Source organism: Lolium rigidum, chromosome 3 (assembly GCF_022539505.1).
Source record: "Lolium rigidum isolate FL_2022 chromosome 3, APGP_CSIRO_Lrig_0.1, whole genome shotgun sequence".
Lineage (NCBI taxonomy): Eukaryota > Viridiplantae > Streptophyta > Magnoliopsida > Poales > Poaceae > Lolium > Lolium rigidum.
The window spans coordinates 57,997,741-58,016,027 of record NC_061510.1 but is presented as its reverse complement, the minus strand read 5'-3'; the positions used below and the strand labels follow the sequence as shown (position 1 = coordinate 58,016,027).

General features: G+C 47.4%; 1 protein-coding gene across 1 annotated transcript; it reads right to left on the bottom strand.

Moving 5' to 3' along the window:
• Positions 1-795: 795 nt before the first annotated feature.
• Positions 796-4,469, bottom strand: LOC124694880. Its single transcript, XM_047227809.1, has 4 exons — positions 4,361-4,469; positions 2,971-4,165; positions 2,738-2,884; positions 796-1,812 (listed from the first exon to the last, which is right to left on the bottom strand). Exons 1-4 carry the CDS (start codon positions 4,415-4,417, stop codon positions 1,325-1,327), a joined length of 1,887 nt encoding a protein of 628 aa, XP_047083765.1. The 5' UTR covers positions 4,418-4,469; the 3' UTR covers positions 796-1,324.
• Between the last annotated feature and the right edge of the window lie 13,818 nt (positions 4,470-18,287).

Below are 18,287 nucleotides of genomic sequence, written 5' to 3'. Positions count from 1 at the left end.
AGAACTAGGGTGCCGAGGATCCAAAATGACTTTTTGTGAAGCAAGCCTTTATTAAGTGCTACTCCCTCTGTATCAAATAAGCATCTCAACTTTTTCAGATACGAGATAGTAGGAATAATAAACAAGACCACATGTTGCACGAGTATGTATTTTTTTTTTTTTTTTGCATGAGCTTTTCTTCCTTCACTTGACATTAAGTAAGAATCGATGAAGTTAATTTTTTTTTAGATCAATTGTTAATTTTTTTTGTTACAAACTCGATTGATTTATATTTTGTTATCTTGTTTCTTTTTTGCATCAATACAGGGAGCACTACGAATCTACGGTACAACAAATCTTCACCGTTCATGAGAAAACGTACAATGATGGTTGCATGGATGAAAACGGAGCTGGAAAGAACTGAACTAAGTGTACCATACTTGTTTTTCACATTGTTTTTGCTGAAACAAAACAAATATAGAAACCCCCAAAACGAATATGTAGCATATATTATCGAAAAACCAACATAAAAGGCCCTCCAATGTTCATCGGAACTAAAAGGCCCCCTTTGAGCCATACATATTCCACTTCCGCAGAAAAAATCCATTTCCACAAAATTCCTTTTTTTTAGATATTGGTTTCTTTTTGCCGCCGAATTGACGGAAAGATTCCATACTATTTTCATCCCTTGGCATGTCTGGTGTGGTTGATATCGGGCTACACATATTTTATTAGGTGAGGGATACCTTGGTAGTAATCAGCAATTCAGCATAGTAGTAAATGTGTATAACATAGCAAGATAAATTCAGACACAGGTTGCGCGAAAAGATCAAATACACTTTTGTCCCCCAAGTACACAGCTTTCCTGAATCATTTCGATTTCATCAAACACTGTACTAATGTGTGCGCGAAAGATCAAACAAGCCAAAGCCTCGTATTGAGTTTTGCCCCCAAACCGCAATAGACTACACTACACTACTACAATCTCGCAACCCTCGGATGCATGTACCTCCTGACTACTGATTGCACGCCTCTTCTTTCCTGAATCATTTTGGTTTCATCAGGAATCACCTGAATTGCACTTCCTTCTCAAGTACACTGTCGATATCACAGCATTGCCCTATTAACAAATCTCGCAACCGGGAGATGCATGTACCTCCTGACTACTGATTGCATGCCTCTTCTTTCCTCAATCAGTTCGGGTTCATCAGGAATCGCTTGATTTCTTTTGCAAGTGCCCGTCTGATATAGCAGGATTGCATTTTCCAGCACATGCCATTTCTCTGAATCTCAGCGCCCTCCAAGTCCAGTGTCAATGTAACACTGTTTATACCGCCTGATCGTGTCACCTCCTTGTGACGCTGGAGCTCTGAACCCTGCTGCTGCTGCTCTTGGACCTGCTCCTGCTGCTGCTCCCAGCCCTCTTCGACGACGAGCCGGGGCTGAGGCTGGACCGGCGCGACGACGCCCGCCTCCGCGAGCTCCAGCGGCTGTTCCCGAGCGCCGCCTTGGCGACGCTGTCCTTGGCCGCCTCACTTGCACGCAGCGGCTTCACTGCCTGCTTGTTGAGGTACTCGAGCCGCGGCAGGAGGCCCGACACCGCCTTGCGGAGCGTCTCCTCGCCGACGTTGGCCTGCACGGGGTTGCCGAGGATGTTGAGCGCCCGGAGGGAGTTGTAGTTGGCGACGAGCTGGCCGAGGCCCTTGGCCGTGGTGATCCTGTTGAAGCTCACGTCCAGGACCGCCAGCTTCAGCAGGCGGTGCAGCCCCTCCACGTCGCTGATCTTGTTCCCGGCCAGGTAGAGCTCCCTGATCGCCGTGCAGCTCGACAGCCCTGAATTGTTCAGCAAAATAGAGCACGCGGGCTGGTCAGTTTCTTTGAATCCTGATTTGGTTACAGTACAAGATTGACAGAATGACATGCGTCCGATTCAGGTAACCTTATTTTTTTTATGGAAAAACAAGATAAAAAACTTTGCCATTTTCATTGATTAAGAAGAAGGTTTTAGACAAGTAGTATGTAAAAAAAAGCTTTTAGACAAGCTTTTATACGGCGTTTGGTGAAATTTAAGGCTGGCGATGAGTGACCATCGTATTTTGCCGTCTTGCAGCAAACAAGGACATGGACGCCGGACGCAGACGAGGCCATTTAAGGAGTACGTACGTGGTGACCAGTTGGACCAGCTAGCTGCTCACCGACGGCCGGTGTGGCATCCAGTCACGCATCGCATGTCTAGTGTCTAGCAGCAGTCTAGTAGGGAACAAGGAAAGCTGCGACGGATCCAACACGATCGGTACTGAGTACTGACCAGGTACATATTAGCTGCGCCGTCGCGAGGAACATCGAAAACTACGAACCGGAAAGCAGGACGGACGCGAGATGACCTTCAGGTTGTGTCCTGCGCGTGCGCGGCCAGGTGAAGGCGAGACATGGGAACTCCTGTTGGGGCTGGGCGTCTACCAGGAGCTAAAAGCTTTTTCCCAGGATGGATGACACGACTCTCCCCTGTCGAATTGCTGTGCACGGCTAAAAGCCTGAACTTTGGACCATCCTACTACCACGTACTCCTCCTACCTAGCAAGGGCCAAAATCTGAATACTAGCAGCAGCAGTAATGCCAGCCATGGAGAAGGACACTGAACCATGAACAAGATAGGGTTTTGCGAGCCCAGGGTTTCACCAGAAGGGGTACCACATGAATGCGAAATTAACTGATGAAATGTTTGGTTGCCGAGGGAGGAAATGGGTGGGTGGTTTACCATGGCCGATGCGCGAGATCCGGTTGTAGCTGAGGCTGAGCACGCGCAGCCTCGTCAGCTCCCGCAGGCCCTCGATGCTGCCAATGTTGTTCCTCGACAGGTCCAGCGCGTGCAGGCCCCTGGGCAACGATCCAGCCGCGATGTGAGCTGCCAACATTAACCAACGATCTGGATTAGATTAGGACAGGAATGTTATTGCCTCCGATCACGAGTAAGAATGTAGTGTAGTTTACCGATGAGGTTGCCGGAGAGGTTCACGGCCCGGAGGCTGGAGAAGGCGGAGATCACGGGGACGACCTTGAGCCCCATGCCTGACACGTGCGCCACCGTCGAGAACGCGTTGAGCGTCTGCACGACGCTGCTCGCCGCCTGGACGGCCGCCTCGTTCGCCGGGCTGCTGCGCCGCCGTGCTGGCACCGCCTGGGCGTGCCACTTCGTCGTCCCGGACGACTCCCCGACCTCCACGATGCCGTCTTCGTCGTCCTCGGCGTGGATCAACGAGCTGCTCACCCACGCGCTGACGCGGTCCAGCGACGACGAGGCTTCCGCCGAGAACGCCACCCACTGGCTCAGGATCGCCCGGGCTGGCTCGTCCTCCGCGGGGGAGACGATCTCCTTGCTGCTCTTCTTGGACCCGACCGTGTCGGACGTGTACCCGTCGTGCCGCTGGTGGGAGCGGCGCCCGTCGTCGTTGTCGTTTGTGTCTGTGGGCGGCCGCGGCGATGAAGACATGGCCGCGCGGTGCAGGTTGCGGTGGCTCCACAGGAACAGGCTCCACCAGAGCTTCCGGCTCCGCGACGGGAGCACCTGGCTCGACGACCGCCTCCTCAGCATCACGCGGTCCGCGCTGCACGTCGTCCTCACCGACGACGCCGGGCTAGCGCCGCCCGCCTCGCCGTTGGCGTCGGGGCTGGCGAGCAGGCTGCCGGCGGGCAGGGCCACCAGGTCCTCGTGCGAGCGTGACTTCGCAGGCGCCAGCGTGTCGTCGAGCGCCTTCCAGCCCGACCTCGCCGTCTCGATGTTGGAGCACGAGCGTTGCAGCCTCAGTGGAGTGTTCGGCAGCTCGCGATCAAGGGCGTGGGGCATGATCACCTCGTCTGGTGCGGCGGCGCTGTTAGCATCCTTGTCGCCGCCGTCACTGCTGCAGCCGGACGAGTCCGCGGCAGCACTGCCCGTGCCTACGACGAGGCCGACGTCAGGTAGGACCCTCGCCGTCGGCGCCTTGTCGCCGTCACGACCTCCACGTGCCACCTCCGCGGCTGTCTCAGCGGCGGCAACCTTCGTGTCGCGTGCCGGCGCGCCGTCAACGCTGCCGCCTTTGCAGACGACGGGAGGCCCGGCGTCCGTCCCGTCCATGGACTCCACCGGTTTCACCTTCTGCCAGTCGTGTCCGTTGGCCCTTTTGCCGTACGGCACCTTCTTCGCGTCCTGCGAACACGCCATGGACGACGGATCAGCTACACGAGCTTATTACTAGTCAATTATTTTTATAATCCAACAACAGTGCAAACACGTGACAAGCGTGCCGGTTCTACCAACTAATCAGCAGAAGATTTCCAATATCTTTCAAACACACTGCCGCTGGATAATTAAGAAGCGAGACCGCTACTGTGCTGTACTGACCTTTGATTTCTTCCTGCTGCCGCCGAGCAGAGCGCAGAAGCAGCCGATCTTGGCCATCTCGGAGAGGAGACTCGATCACACTTCAGAAGAGACCTGCTCTGATTTCTGAAGACCCCGTCCCCGTACGGCAGGCGTTGCAGTTGGTTGATTAGCCGCTGCCTATCGGGAGCTCTTCCAGAGGAGAAAATCGGAGGAGATACGCTGCATCCACCGGTGGTTAGCGGCGGCGCCGCGGAGAAAGGCGGAGTGGACGAGCACCTGGGGAAGCCGTCGTCGCCGTCACCAACCCTGCATGTAGCAAAGATGGAATCGTGATCAGATCATTTTCTGCAGCGCCAGTGCCTGTGGTGGTCTAACAATGACAAATAAACAGGCAAATATGCCCGGTATATTTTGTCTGCTCTGCATCCTGGTAGCGAATAGCGATAGGCAGGTGGTTCTGTTCCGGCGAGGTTGAGCTAGCAGCTAGGGGGTGTCTGTCTGTCTCGATCTCCCTCTTGGCGAATCATATCTTCCATTGATCTAGGATCAACGCTCCACCGCAATTAATCTGAACCTTGTCTTTTTTTCAGGAAAATCTGGGAGGTGTGCATGTTCTCTGGTCTAAAAATGGCGAGGAAAATATCAGAGGAGGAGGAGGCCAGGGCATTACCAGCTGGAGCAGAGCTCTCGCGGAGGAGGGGGACCAAGAACGTGGTGGACGATCGATGTAGCCGGCCGGGGCGGCGATCGATGTCGTCTGCACTGCGCTCACGGCTGGGAACTGGGATCACAGGAGCAGGAGAGGAGAGGAGGTGAGGGAGAAGCGCGGGCGGTGGGAGACGATGAATGGAGAGGAGGTGGTAGATATAGGTCGCGAGTCGCGCGCGGGGGCGAGTGAGTGAAGGCAGCTCCGGAGGAGGACACCTCACAGCTGCCGTGCCGAACGAAACCTACGATCGAGCCGGCGCGGGTGAAGCACGGCAGTAGCTTCCGAATCCGACGTCACCCGTGCACGCACGCACCGATCGACCCAGACCAAACGATAGATACATGCATACAGCCTTGTGCCGTTTGGACTGGCCCCCGGCTCTCGACCATTGCGCACGGCCTCGAGTCGTCTCCGCGCAGGTGAGACGAGACGAAATTTTGGATTTGAGTTTGACGATGACGATGGGATCAGATGGGGCTTTCACACTTTTTTGGACATTGCGCTTTAAGTTGTATTGTTTGGCAGCATGAGAAGTGTGGCGACGTATCAGAGCAACTCTAGAAGTCACTGGAAAGCATGACCTAATAAAGCAGGGGTTTTAGGGGCAGAGCCATTATAAGTTTTATTTTTTTCGATAAAGGGAATATATTAATATCAAAAAGATACCAATTACACCCAGCCTCTGCAACAACGCACCGCCCTAATGGCACTACGGATGCACACAGCCAAAAAAAAAGGAAAAGAAAACTAAGAAACAAAAGTCCCGCTACGAAGATCTCGGGCCTAACAACAACAATACATCCACCGCCAAGACAACACCTGAAATACGTACTCTCCAAAAACGACGCCTCCAAGAAGGGAACAAGTGCTCTAACACCGTCGTCGCCCGATCAACGATCTTAGATTTTCACCCCGAAGATAATCCCCACTCTCAAAACAATGCCTCCAACAAGGTCATTGCCGAGCACAACCAAGCTAAGGCCGTACCTTGGGTTTTCACCCCGAAAGGTAGGACTCGAACTTCACCCGTGTTGTCGCCCCCACTATCATACCGCTGTTGTGAAGCCCGAACACCAAGCAAGTCCCTCAACAGCGCGGAGACTTGAACCTCCCTTAGCTAGTCCTCCCTCCGGCCTTCATGAACTTCTCTTCTTCCGACTTTCATCATGGATCCATAGTCACTTGATGTCAACACGAAAAAGAGCTTCGCGCCGCTCCCTCCAGAACCAATCGGTCGGAATAAAAGCATGGGTGCGCACGACCGAATACCACCGATCCCAGCAAACTCCAGGCATAAAGCACTGTTACATTCGCCGGCGGAGCCTTCCGGAACTCAACACTCCGACTAGATCACGAGTCCAGGCCTCCGGTAGGTCTTCCTCTTCACGCAAGAGAGACCCTAGGACCACATCCTTTATTCAGGTCGGACCCCCACGTCGGCGACCATCCCGGGATGGCCACTCCAACTCCTCCACCGGCGACTCCGTCGCCGGCTTCCAAGCATCTCCATCTCGCCGCCGAACGCGGTGATAGATCGATAGATCCACCACCACCAACCGCAGGCCGACCCTCTCCGGCGAAGAAGAGGGCCACCTCCACCGTCGTACCCAAGGCTGCCGCCCCGGCGACCTCGTGTCGCGGGTGAAGCCCAAGATCGCCTCCACTCACCGGCGAGAGGCGGGGGGAAATTGGCGCAGGCCATGGGCCTGGCCGCCGCCCACCACCAGCCCCTGCCGGAGTGCTGCGGAGAGCCGACGGGAGGAGGGAGCGCAGCGCAGACCGCCGCCGCCCATCAACCGCGCCGGCCGATCCACCATGGGAAGCCGACGGGAGAAGGCGGCGCAGCGCAGGCCGCCGCCACCCATCCCATCTGTGCGTCCGCCATGCTCGAGGAGGGGAGATCCGGCCGCCGTCCACCATGCGACGACGAGGAAGGGCCCCCGCCGCCGCCACGCCCCGTGGGTCTTTGCCCCGGAGGCGCTACCGGCGGCGGCGGCGGTTAGGGCTGAGAGTCTGGGAGGCTGGGTCGTGGGATCTCGCGATGGGAGTCTGGGTTGTTTCTCTTCCTATTCTTCTCCTCCACTGCCGCAACCTTATAAGTTTTATTTAGGGGTTGCCAGGGTGTTTTCCCTGCCTAGCACATCCCCTAAAACTTCAGCCTCCATGTGGAACACCTACCAGAGGGGCTCAATTTGTTTTGAATTTTCCTCTTGTATCCATCCCCCGCGAGGGCGTTCATCCTCATCGAGTAAAGATTATGTACTTAAATTAGCTCACTTTTCGCATTAACAAGAGCACCTATCGTAGACAGAAAAAATCCTATGAAAACACCAAGATCAAATCTATCAAGATGCAAGCGAAAGATTAGAACTAGATGAACTCACCAATCGAGTGCGAAAGACCTTCTCAATGCAACGATCCCCGCATCTAGGAGTATATACCTCCCAGTTGCGGGGAATATATCTCCTCCTTGTTCATGGCATAGGCCCCACTGTCGAAGGGGTAAGCGATGGGCATGTGCTGGGTCTCTTGTGCATATTAATTCTCCCATTAAAAAAGAAAATCTCCAGCTAATCAAGCCCTCTAGACCAAATCCGTCCTCTTGGATGTGAATGCCGCCGAGAAAATAGTTTGGACAAATAGTATCGGCTATATGAAGATGCAAGCAAAAGATTGGATCCAGATGATCTCACCAAGCGAGTGCGGAAGAGCTTGTGAACGCGGAGATCCCCGCAGATAGGGGTATCCCACCCAGCCACGAAGATTGTATCTCCTCTTTGCTCATGGGATTGAAAGGTTGACCCCTCCTAGGTACCCGCACATACAATGAATCGATACGTCGGTGTCCCGTCGTGAAGTGGTTGCGCTCACGGAGTGAGTATTCTAGCCTTTAGGCGTAGGTGGAGAGCTTGATGCGTGCAGTTAACACACGTCCGTTGGGAACCTCAAGAGGAAGGTGTGATGTGTACAGTAGCAAGTTTTTCCTCAGTAAGAAACCAACATTTATTGAACCAGTAGGAGCCAAGAAGCACGTTGAAGGTTGATGGCGGCAAAGTGTAGTGCGGCGCAACACCAGGGATTCCGGAGCCAACGTGGAACCTGCACAACACAATCAAAGTACTTTGCCCCAACGTAACAGTGAGGTTGTCAATCTCACCGGCTTGTCGTAAACAAAGGATTAATTGTATAGTGTGGAAGATGATGTTTGCTTGCGAAGAACAAGTAAAGAACAATTGCGATAGATTGTATTTCGGATGTAAAGAATGGACCGGGGTCCACAGCTCACTAGTGGTGTCTCTCCCATAAGATAAATAGCATGTTGGGTGAATGAATTACAGTTGGGCAATTGACAAATAAAGAAGACATAACAATGCACATACATATATCATGATGAGTACTATGAGATTTAATCAGGGCATTACGACAAAGTACATAGACCGCTATCCAAGCATGCATCTATGCCTAAAAAGTCCACTTTCGTGTTATCATCCGAACCCCTTCCGGTATTAAGTTGCAAACAACGAGACAATTGCATTAAGTATGGTGCGTAATGTAATCAACACAAATATCCTTAGACAAAGCATCGATGTTTTATCCCTAGTGGCAACAAGACATCCACAACCTTAGAACTTTCTCGTCACTCGTCCTGCATTCAATGGAGGCATGAACCCACTATCGAGCATAAATACTCCCTCTTGGAGTTACAAGTATCAACTTGGCCAGAGCCTCTACTAGCAACGGAGAGCATGCAAGAACATAAACAACATATATGATAGATTGATAATCAACTTGACATAGTATTCAATATTCATCGGATCCCAACAAACACAACATGTAGCATTACAGATAGATGATCTTGACCATGATAGGTAGCTCACAAGATCTAACATGATAGCACAATGAGGAGAAGACAACCATCTAGCTACTGCTATGGACCCATAGTCCAGGGGTCAACTACTCACACATCGATCCGGAGGCGATCATGGCGATGAAGAGCCCTCCGGGTGATGATTCCCCTCTCCGGCAGGGTGCCGGAGGCGATCTCCTGAATCCCCCGAGATGGGATTGGCGACGGCGGCGTCTCTGGAAGGTTTTCCGTATCGTGGCTCTCGGTACAGAGGGTTTCGCGACGAAGGCTTTAAGTAGGCGGAAGGGCGGAGTCGAAGGAGTCACGGGGGCCCCACACGCTAGGGCCACGCGGGCCCCCCTTAGGCCGCGCCGCCCTAGTGTGGCGGCGCCCCGTGGCCCCACTTCGTTTCTCCCTCGGTCTTCTGGAAGCTTCGTGAAAAAATAAGCCCCTGGGCGTTGATTTCGTCCAATTCCGAGAATATTTCCTTACTAGGATTTCTGAAACCAAAAACAGCAGAAAACAGCAACTGGCTCTTCGGCATCTTGTTAATAGGTTAGTGCCGGAAAATGCATAATAATGACATATAATGTGTATAAAACATGTGAGTATCATCATAAAAGTAGCATGGAACATAAGAAATTATGGATACGTTTGAGACGTATCAGAGCTCCGCGAGGGAGGTAAAGAGAGAGGGACCCTTCTACCTGAGACGAAATTGTGTGCTTCAAGGGGAGAGGTTGCACCTCCTTGTATTGGGGGAGAAGAGAGGACCATATTGGGGGAAGGGGTAGCCCTAGGGTGGGGGAAGCCTTTCTGCAGGCGGGTGCAAACTCGACTATGATGCAGTGGCTAAAGACTAAGAAGTCAGCTCCTTTAGCCAACGCATCAAAGACAGGGCGTCTATGCAGCCATACACGATAAGACGATCAATAGCAGTGAAGTACCAGTGCATTCGGATAATGACGGCGAGGAACAACCGCCTAACATTGTTGGTCATACCGGTCCAAAGGCCGCCCCGACTTGAGACGCCGAAGCCAGATGGACTAGCCTCATCTCTCCGGGACAAGAGGACGTCGACATGCATACCGAAAAGAAGGAGGTACATCCAGAGTGAAGGGGCTCTGTGGAGAAGGGTTCTAGATGCTAAGTATAATACTAAAAACCCAAACATCCTGTCCTGCCATGATCTCCAGCCTTCCACCTTTGGAAAGGAGTTATGTGGGCATCTAAGGCAGTGAAATTTGGGTATAAATGGCATGTGGGAAATGGTAAATCCATAAAATTTTGGGAGGATATTTGGTTTGGTAATTCTCCCTTGGCCACTCAATTTTGGGATTTATATTTCGTTTCTAATCAACAAAACAAAACTATCTTTGACATTTGGGATGGTCATGAAATCAGAGGTACTCTTAGAAGAACCTTTACTGAGGACATGATGACTCAATGGTATGAGCTACTAGAGATTGCTAAGACCATTTCCTTTTCCCAGGATGAGGATCAACTTATCTGGCAATATAACCCATCTGGGTTTATTCCTCCAGCTCTCTTTATGCTATTATCAATTTTAGGGGTGTTACACCTATTTATTTACCTGTTGTATGGAAACTAAAGATCCCTCCTAGGATCCAAGTTTTCCTGTGGCTTTTCTCTCAGATTAAGATCTTGACTAAAGATAATCTGAGGGCTAGAGGTATTCCCAAACCCATGAACTGTGAGATGTGCTCTTAATTTGAGTCAGTGCAACCCCTTATGTTTGAATGCGTGGTGGCTAAATCCATTTGGAACCTGTTTGAAGAAGTTTTTGAAGTGCATGTTAACAATTTTGAGTCCATTGCTTCAAAATGGCTTTGTAATAAAAAAATTATGCATTTTAATGTTGCTTCTTCTGCTGTTCTGTGGGGATTATGGCTTAATAGGAACAGTCTTGTGTTTAATAAGACTACTTGGATAAATGTGAAACAGGTGTGGCGAAGGGTTCTCTTTCTCCTTCGAGACTGGATGAAACCTTTCAAGGATCTAGATTCTGGAAGAAACACTTAGTTCATGGACCTGCTGCTAGCCAGTTTAAAAGCTCCTCTCTGCCTCCCAGTGGGGTAAGATGACCTTCCTTCAGCTGGATTTCTTCCTGGAACTCGAGCTACGAAAGAAGGGCGACACTGGCCTATCTCCTGGACAACCCTGGCGAATCCCACAAGATCCATGTGGTCACCTGATCACCTCTGTGGAGAAGAGAAAACCAGAAAAAAAAGAGGAGAAGATCTAGCAAAGTGTCGAAGAAAAAGGAACTTTCTTGTTAGACCATGGTTCTGTTTTCCTCCTTAATTCTGTAATCGAACTAGTCGGCTTCAGTTTACTTTCTCTAGTCATCGTTCAGTCTTCGAGACTGTGTTTTGAAACTTTCTCAGGTTTTTTGCTGGTATTTCGGATTTGGCTGGGATGGCAGCCAAAATCCCCATCGAATAATCTGTGTTTTAGCTTTGGTTGTGGTTTCATTTCTATAAAACTTTGGATTCTTTCAATGGAATGGAGCTGGGGGGGTGACCCCTGTTGATCTAAAAAAACCTCCTTAATCCACACTCCCGTCCAACCTAACGATGCAGATGCACTAGAAGCGAAAAAAAGCTAAGGCACTTCTCACGGAAGTGCAACAAAAAGAGTTGGAGTGCGGGATCCTCGATGAACATATCTAGAAACTCGAAAGCCTCCAGTACTAAGTCAGACGTCAAACAGAAGAAAGCAAGCGCATCATCATGAACCGCAACAGGGCGGATCCGACTATTCAGTGCCAGATGCAATAATGCATTGAACGTCTCCCGACCAATGCTGACTTCATTACCACAGCTAAACCGGCAGAAGGCACTTCACAGCTGTTGGAGATATGCCCAAGAGGTAATAATAAAGTGGTTATTATATATCTTTGTGTTTATGATAAATGTTTGCATACCATGTTATAATTGTATTAACTGAAACATTGATACATGTGTGTTATGTAAACAACAAGGAGTCCCTAGTAAGCCTCTTGTATAACTAGCTTGTTGATTAATAGATGATCATGGTTTCATGATCATGAACATTGGATGTTATTAATAACAAGGTTATGTCATTAGATGAATGATATAATGGACACACACCCAAATAAGCGTAGCATAAGATCACGTCATTAAGTTCAATTTGCTATAAGCTTTCGATACATAGTTACCTAGTCCTTCGACCATGAGATCATGTAAATCACTTATACCGGAAGGGTACTTTGATTACATCAAACGCCACTGCGTAAATGGGTGGTTATAAAGGTGGGATTAAGTATTCAGAAAGTATGAGTTGAGACATATGGATCAAGAGTGGGGTATTGTCCATCCCGATGACGGATAGATATACTCTGGGCCCTCTCGGTGGAATATCGTCTGATTAGCTTGCAAGCATATGAATGGTTCATAAGAGATGACATACCACGGTACGAGTAAAGAGTACTTGTCGGAGACGAGGATTGAACAAGGTATGGAGATACCGATGATCAAACCTCAGACAAGTAAAATATTGCCTGACAAAGGGAATCAGTTTCGTATGTAAATGGTTCAATCGATCACTAAGTTAACGTTGAATATGTGGGAGCCATTATGGATCTCCAGATCCCGCTATTGGTTATTGGTCGGAGAGAAGTCTCAACCATGTCTGCATAGTTCACGAACCGTATGGTGACACACTTAAGGTTTGATGTCGTTTTAAGTAGATATGGAATATGGAATGGAGTTCGAATGTTTGTTCGGAGTCTCAGATGGGATCCAGGACATCACGAGGAGGTCCGGAATGGTCCGGAGAATAAGATTCATATATAGGAAGTCATGTTCTAAATTTGAAAATGATCTGGTTTATTTATGGAAGGTTCTAGAAGGTTCTAGAAAAGTCCGGAAAAAATCACCATGGAAGGGAGGGACTCCACCAACCTTGGCCGGCCAGCCAAAGGGAGGAGGAGTCCCAGGTGGACTCCACCTAAGGGGGCCGGCCACCATCAAAGGGAAAGGGGGAGTCCCACCCTGAGTAGGATTCGCCCATAAGGAAGGTTTTTGAGTTGGACTCTTACTCGTTGAAAGTGCATGCAGCCCCGGGAAAGGGGGGAGTCCCACCCTGAGTAGGATTCGCCCATAAGGAAGGTTTTTGAGTTGGACTCTTACTCGTTGAAAGTGCATGCAGCCCCCATGTGTGGTTTTGGTAATTAATGACAATCCCTATGGACTAATATTTGCTTTGAGTTATATTTGTAGGAGTTGTCCATAGGCAATGCTTGAACCATATGTTGGCTTCAAGGTTGCAATAAGAAGAAATTGATGAAGGATATCAAGTGTCAAGTATGTCTTGAAGATGAAGATGAAGTGAGCCCTCAAGTTATCTCAAGACATCGACATGATGAAGAATGAAGAAATGAAGTGCAAGTTCAAGCTGAGCCAACCCGAAGAGATCATATGCTTGAAGCTTGCCATCCATATGGTGTTCATGGTTTTGTGAAGATGTGCCGAAGAAGAAGCTCTCCCATGGTGGATTATGGGGGAGCAATCCACAAGACGTTGATACGTCTCCGACGTATCGATAATTTCTTATGTTCCATGCCACATTATTGATGTTATCTACATGTTTTATGCACACTTTATATCATATTCGTGCATTTTCTGGAACTAACCTATTAACAAGATGCCGAAGTGCCGATTGTCGTTTTCTGCCGTTTTTGGTTTCAGTAAATCCTAGTAACGAAATATTCTCGAATTGGATGAAATCAACGCCCAGTGGTCCTATTTTGCCACGAAGCTTCCGAAGTCCGAAGAGGAGACGAAGTGGGGCCACGAGGTGGCGACACCATAGGGCGGCGCGGCCCAAGCCCTGGCCGCGCCGACCTAGGGTGTGGGCCCCTCGTGCCCCATCCTAACCTGCCCTTCCGCCTACAAATAGCCTCCGTGACGATACCCCCAGTACCGAGAGCCACGATACGGAAAACCTTACTGAGACGCCGCCGCCGCCGATCCCATCTCGGGGGATCCAGGAGATCGCCTCCGGCACCCTCGCCGGAGAGGGGATTCATCTCCCGGAGGACTCTACGCCGCCATGGTCGCCTCCGGTGTGATGTGTGAGTAGTCTACCCCCGGACTATGGGTCCATAGCAGTAGCTAGATGGTTGTCTTCTCCCCATTGTGCTATCATTGTCGGATCTTGTGAGCTGCCTATCATGATCAAGATCATCTATCTGTAATCCTATATGTTGCGTTTGTTGGGATCCGATGAATAGAGAATACTTGTTATGTTGATTATCAAAGTTATGTCTATGTGTTGTTTATGATCTTGCATGCTCTCCGTTATTAGTATGCTCTGGCCAAGTTGATGCTAGTAACTCCAAGAGGGAGTATTTATGCTCGATAGTGGGTTCATGCCTGCATTGACACCTGGGATAGTGACAGAAAGTTCTAAGGTTGTGTTGTGTTGTTGCCACTAGGGATAAAACATTGATGCTATGTCTAAGGATGTAGTTGTTGATTACATTACGCACCATACTTAATGCAATTGTCTGTTTCTTTGCAACTTAATACCGGAGGGGGTTCGGATGATAACCTCGAAGGTGGACTTTTTAGGCATAGATGCAGCTTGGATGGCGGTCTATGTACTTTGTCGTAATGCCCAATTAAATCTCACTATACTCATCATGATATGTATGTGCATTGTCATGCTCTCTTTATTTGTCAATTGCCCAACTGTAATTTGTTCACCCAACATGTTGTTTATCTTATGGGAGAGACACCTCTAGTGAACTGTGGACCCCGGTCCAATTCTCTTTATCGAAATACAATCTATCGCAATACTTGTTCTACTCGTTTTCTCGCAAACAATCATCTTCCACACAATACGGTTAATCCTTTGTTACAGCAAGCCGACTGAGATTGACAACCTCACTGTTTCGTTGGGGCAAAGTAGTTTGGTTGTGTTGTGCAGGTTCCACGTTGGCGCCGGAATCCCTGGTGTTGCGCCACACTACATCCCGCCGCCATCAACCTTCAACGTGCTTCTTGGCTCCTCCTGGTTCGATAAACCTTGGTTTCTTTCTGAGGGAAAACTTGCTGCTGTGCGCATCATACCTTCCTCTTGGGGTTCCCAACGAACATGTGAGTTACACGCCATCAAGCATATTTTCTGGCGCCGTTGCCGGGGAGATCATGACACGCTGCAAGGGGAGTCTCCACTTCTCAATCTCTTTACTTTGTTTTTGTCTTGCTTAGTTTTATTTGCTACTTTGTTTGCTGCACTAAATCAAAATACAAAAAATTAGTTGCTAGTTTTACTTTATTTGTTATCTTGTTTGCTATATCGAAAACACAAAAAAAATAGTTTACTTGCATTTACTTTATCTAGTTTGCTTTATTTACTATTGCTAAAATGGCCACCCCTGAAAATACTAAGTTGTGTGATTTCACAACCACAAATAATAATGATTTCTTATGCACACCTATTGCTCCACTCGCTACTACAGCAGAATTCTTTGAAATTAAACCTCGCTTTACTTAATCTTGTTATGCGAGAGCAATTTTCCGGTGTTAGCTCCGATGATGCTCGCTGCCCATCTTAATAATTTTGTTGAATTATGTGAAATGCAAAAGTATAAGGATGTAGATGGTGACATTATAAAATTAAAATTGTTCCCTTTCTCATTAAGAGGAAGAGCTAAAGATTGGTTGCTATCTCCGCCTAAGAATAGTATTGATTCATGGACTAAATGCAAGGATGCTTTTATTGGTAGATATTATCCCCCTGCTAAAATTATATCTTTGAGGAGTAGCATAATGAATTTTAAACAATTAGATACTGAACATGTTGCTCAAGCTTGGGAAAGAATGAAATCTCTCGGTTAAAAATTGCCCAACCCATGGATCGACTACTTGGATGATCATCCAAACCTTCTATGCAGGACTAAATTTTTCTTCACGGAATTTATTGGATTCAGCTGCTGGAGGTACCTTTATGTCCATCACTCTTGGTGAAGCAACAAAGCTTCTTAATAATATGATGATCAATTACTCTGAATGGCACACGGAAAGAGCTCCACAAGGTAAGAAGGTAAATTCATGTCGAAGAAACCTCTTCCTTGAGTGATAAGATTGATGCTATTATGTCTATGCTTGTGAATGATAGGACTAATATTGATCCTAATAATGTTCCATTAGCTTCATTGGTTGCACAAGAAGAACATGTTGATGTGAACTTCATTAAAAATAATAATTTAAACAACAATGCTTATCGGAACAATTCTAGTAACAACTATAGGCCATATCCTTATAATAATGGCAACGGCTATGGTAATTCTTATGGGAATTCTTACAACAATAATAGGAGTTCACCCCCTGGACTTGAAGCCATGCTTAAAGAATTTATTAGTACACAAACTGCTTTTAACAAATCTGTTGAAGAAAAGCTTGGGAAAATTGATATACTTGCTTCTAAAGTTGATAGTCTTGCTGCTGATGTTGATCTTTTGAAATCAAAAGTTTTGCCTAATGAGAATCATCATAATAAAATTGTTACTACAGCAAATGCCATCCAAGTTATAATTAATGAGAATATAAGATTAATGGCTGAACTGCGTGCTAGGTGGGATAGAGAAGAAAATGAAAAACTAGCTAAAGAGAAGAATGTAGCTAAAGTTTGGACTATGACCACCACTTGTAATGCTAATGCTACACATGTTGCTGCACCTCCTACTACTAATAATAAAAGAATTGGTGTTAGCAATGTTTCCACTTCTAATGCAAAGCGCGAAAACCGCTCGAAACTGCTAAAACCGCTGAAATTGCCTCGTGATAAAACTCGCTGAAATTTTTTCCAACATTGGGGATGATGATCCCATTGCTTTAGATTATAATGGTTTGAATTTTGATGATTGCCACATCTCTGAAGTTATAAAGTTCTTGCAAAAACTTGCTAAAAGTCCTAACGCTAGTGCTATAAATTTGGCTTTCACACAACATATTACAAATGCTCTCATAAAAGCTAGAGAAGAGAAACTAGAGCGCGAAGCCTCTATTCCTAAAAAGCTAGAGGATGGTTGGGAGCCCATCATTAAGATGAAGATTAAAGATTTTGATTGTAATGCTTTATGTGATCTTGGTGCAAGTATTTCGTTATGCCTAAGAAAATTTATGATATGCTTGACTTGCCACCGCTGAAAAATTGTTATTTGGATGATAATCTTGCTGATCATTCTACAAAGAAACCTTTGGGGAAAGTTGATAATGTTCGCATTACCGTTAACAATAACCTTGTCCCCGTTGATTTTGTTGTCTTGGATATTGAATGCAACGCATCTTGTCCCATTATATTGGGAAGACCTTTTCTTCGAACTGTTGGTGCTACCATTGATATGAAGGAAGGTAATATAAAATATCAATTTCCTCTCAAGAAAGGTATGGAACATTTCTCTAGAAAGAGAATGAAGTTACCTTTTGATTCTATTATGAGAACAAATTATGATGTTGATGCTTCGTCTCTTGATAATACTTGATACACACTTTCTGCGCCTAGCTGAAAGGCGTTAAAGAAAAGCGCTTATGGGAGACAACCCATGTTTTTACCTACAGTACTTTGTTTTTATTTTGTGTCTTGGAAGTTGTTTACTACTGTAGCAACCTCTCCTTATCTTAGTTTTGTGTTTTTTTGTGCCAAGTTAAGCCGTTGATAGAAAAGTAAGTACTAGATTTGGATTACTGCGCAGTTCCAGATTTCTTTGCTGTCACGAATCTGGGCAAAATCCCCTGTAGGTAACTCAGAAAATTATGCCAATTTACGTGAGTGATCCTCAGATATGTACGCAACTTTCATTCAATTTGGGCATTTTCATTTGAGCAAGTCTGGTGCCATTTTAAAATTCGTCAATACGAACTGTTCTGTTTTTGACAGATTCTGCCTTTTATTTCGCATTGCCTCTTTTGCTATGTTGGATGAATTTCTTTGATCCACTAATGTCCAGTAGCATTATGCAATGTCCAGAAGTGTTAAGAATGATTGTGTCACCTCTGAATATGTTAATTTTTATTGTGCACTAACCCTCTAATGAGTTGTTTCGAGTTTGGTGTGGAGGAAGTTTTCAAGGATCAAGAGAGGAGTATGATGCAACATGATCAAGGAGAGTGAAAGCTCTAAGCTTGGGGATGCCCCGGTGGTTCACCCCTGCATATATTAAGAAGACTCAAGCTGTCTAAGCTTGGGGATGCCCAAGGCATCCCCTTCTTCATCGACAATATTATCAGGTTCCTCCCCGAAACTATATTTTTATTCCATCACATCTTATGTGCTTTGCTTGGAGCGTCGGTTTGTTTTTGTTTTTTGTTTTGTTTGAATAAAATGGATCCTAGCAT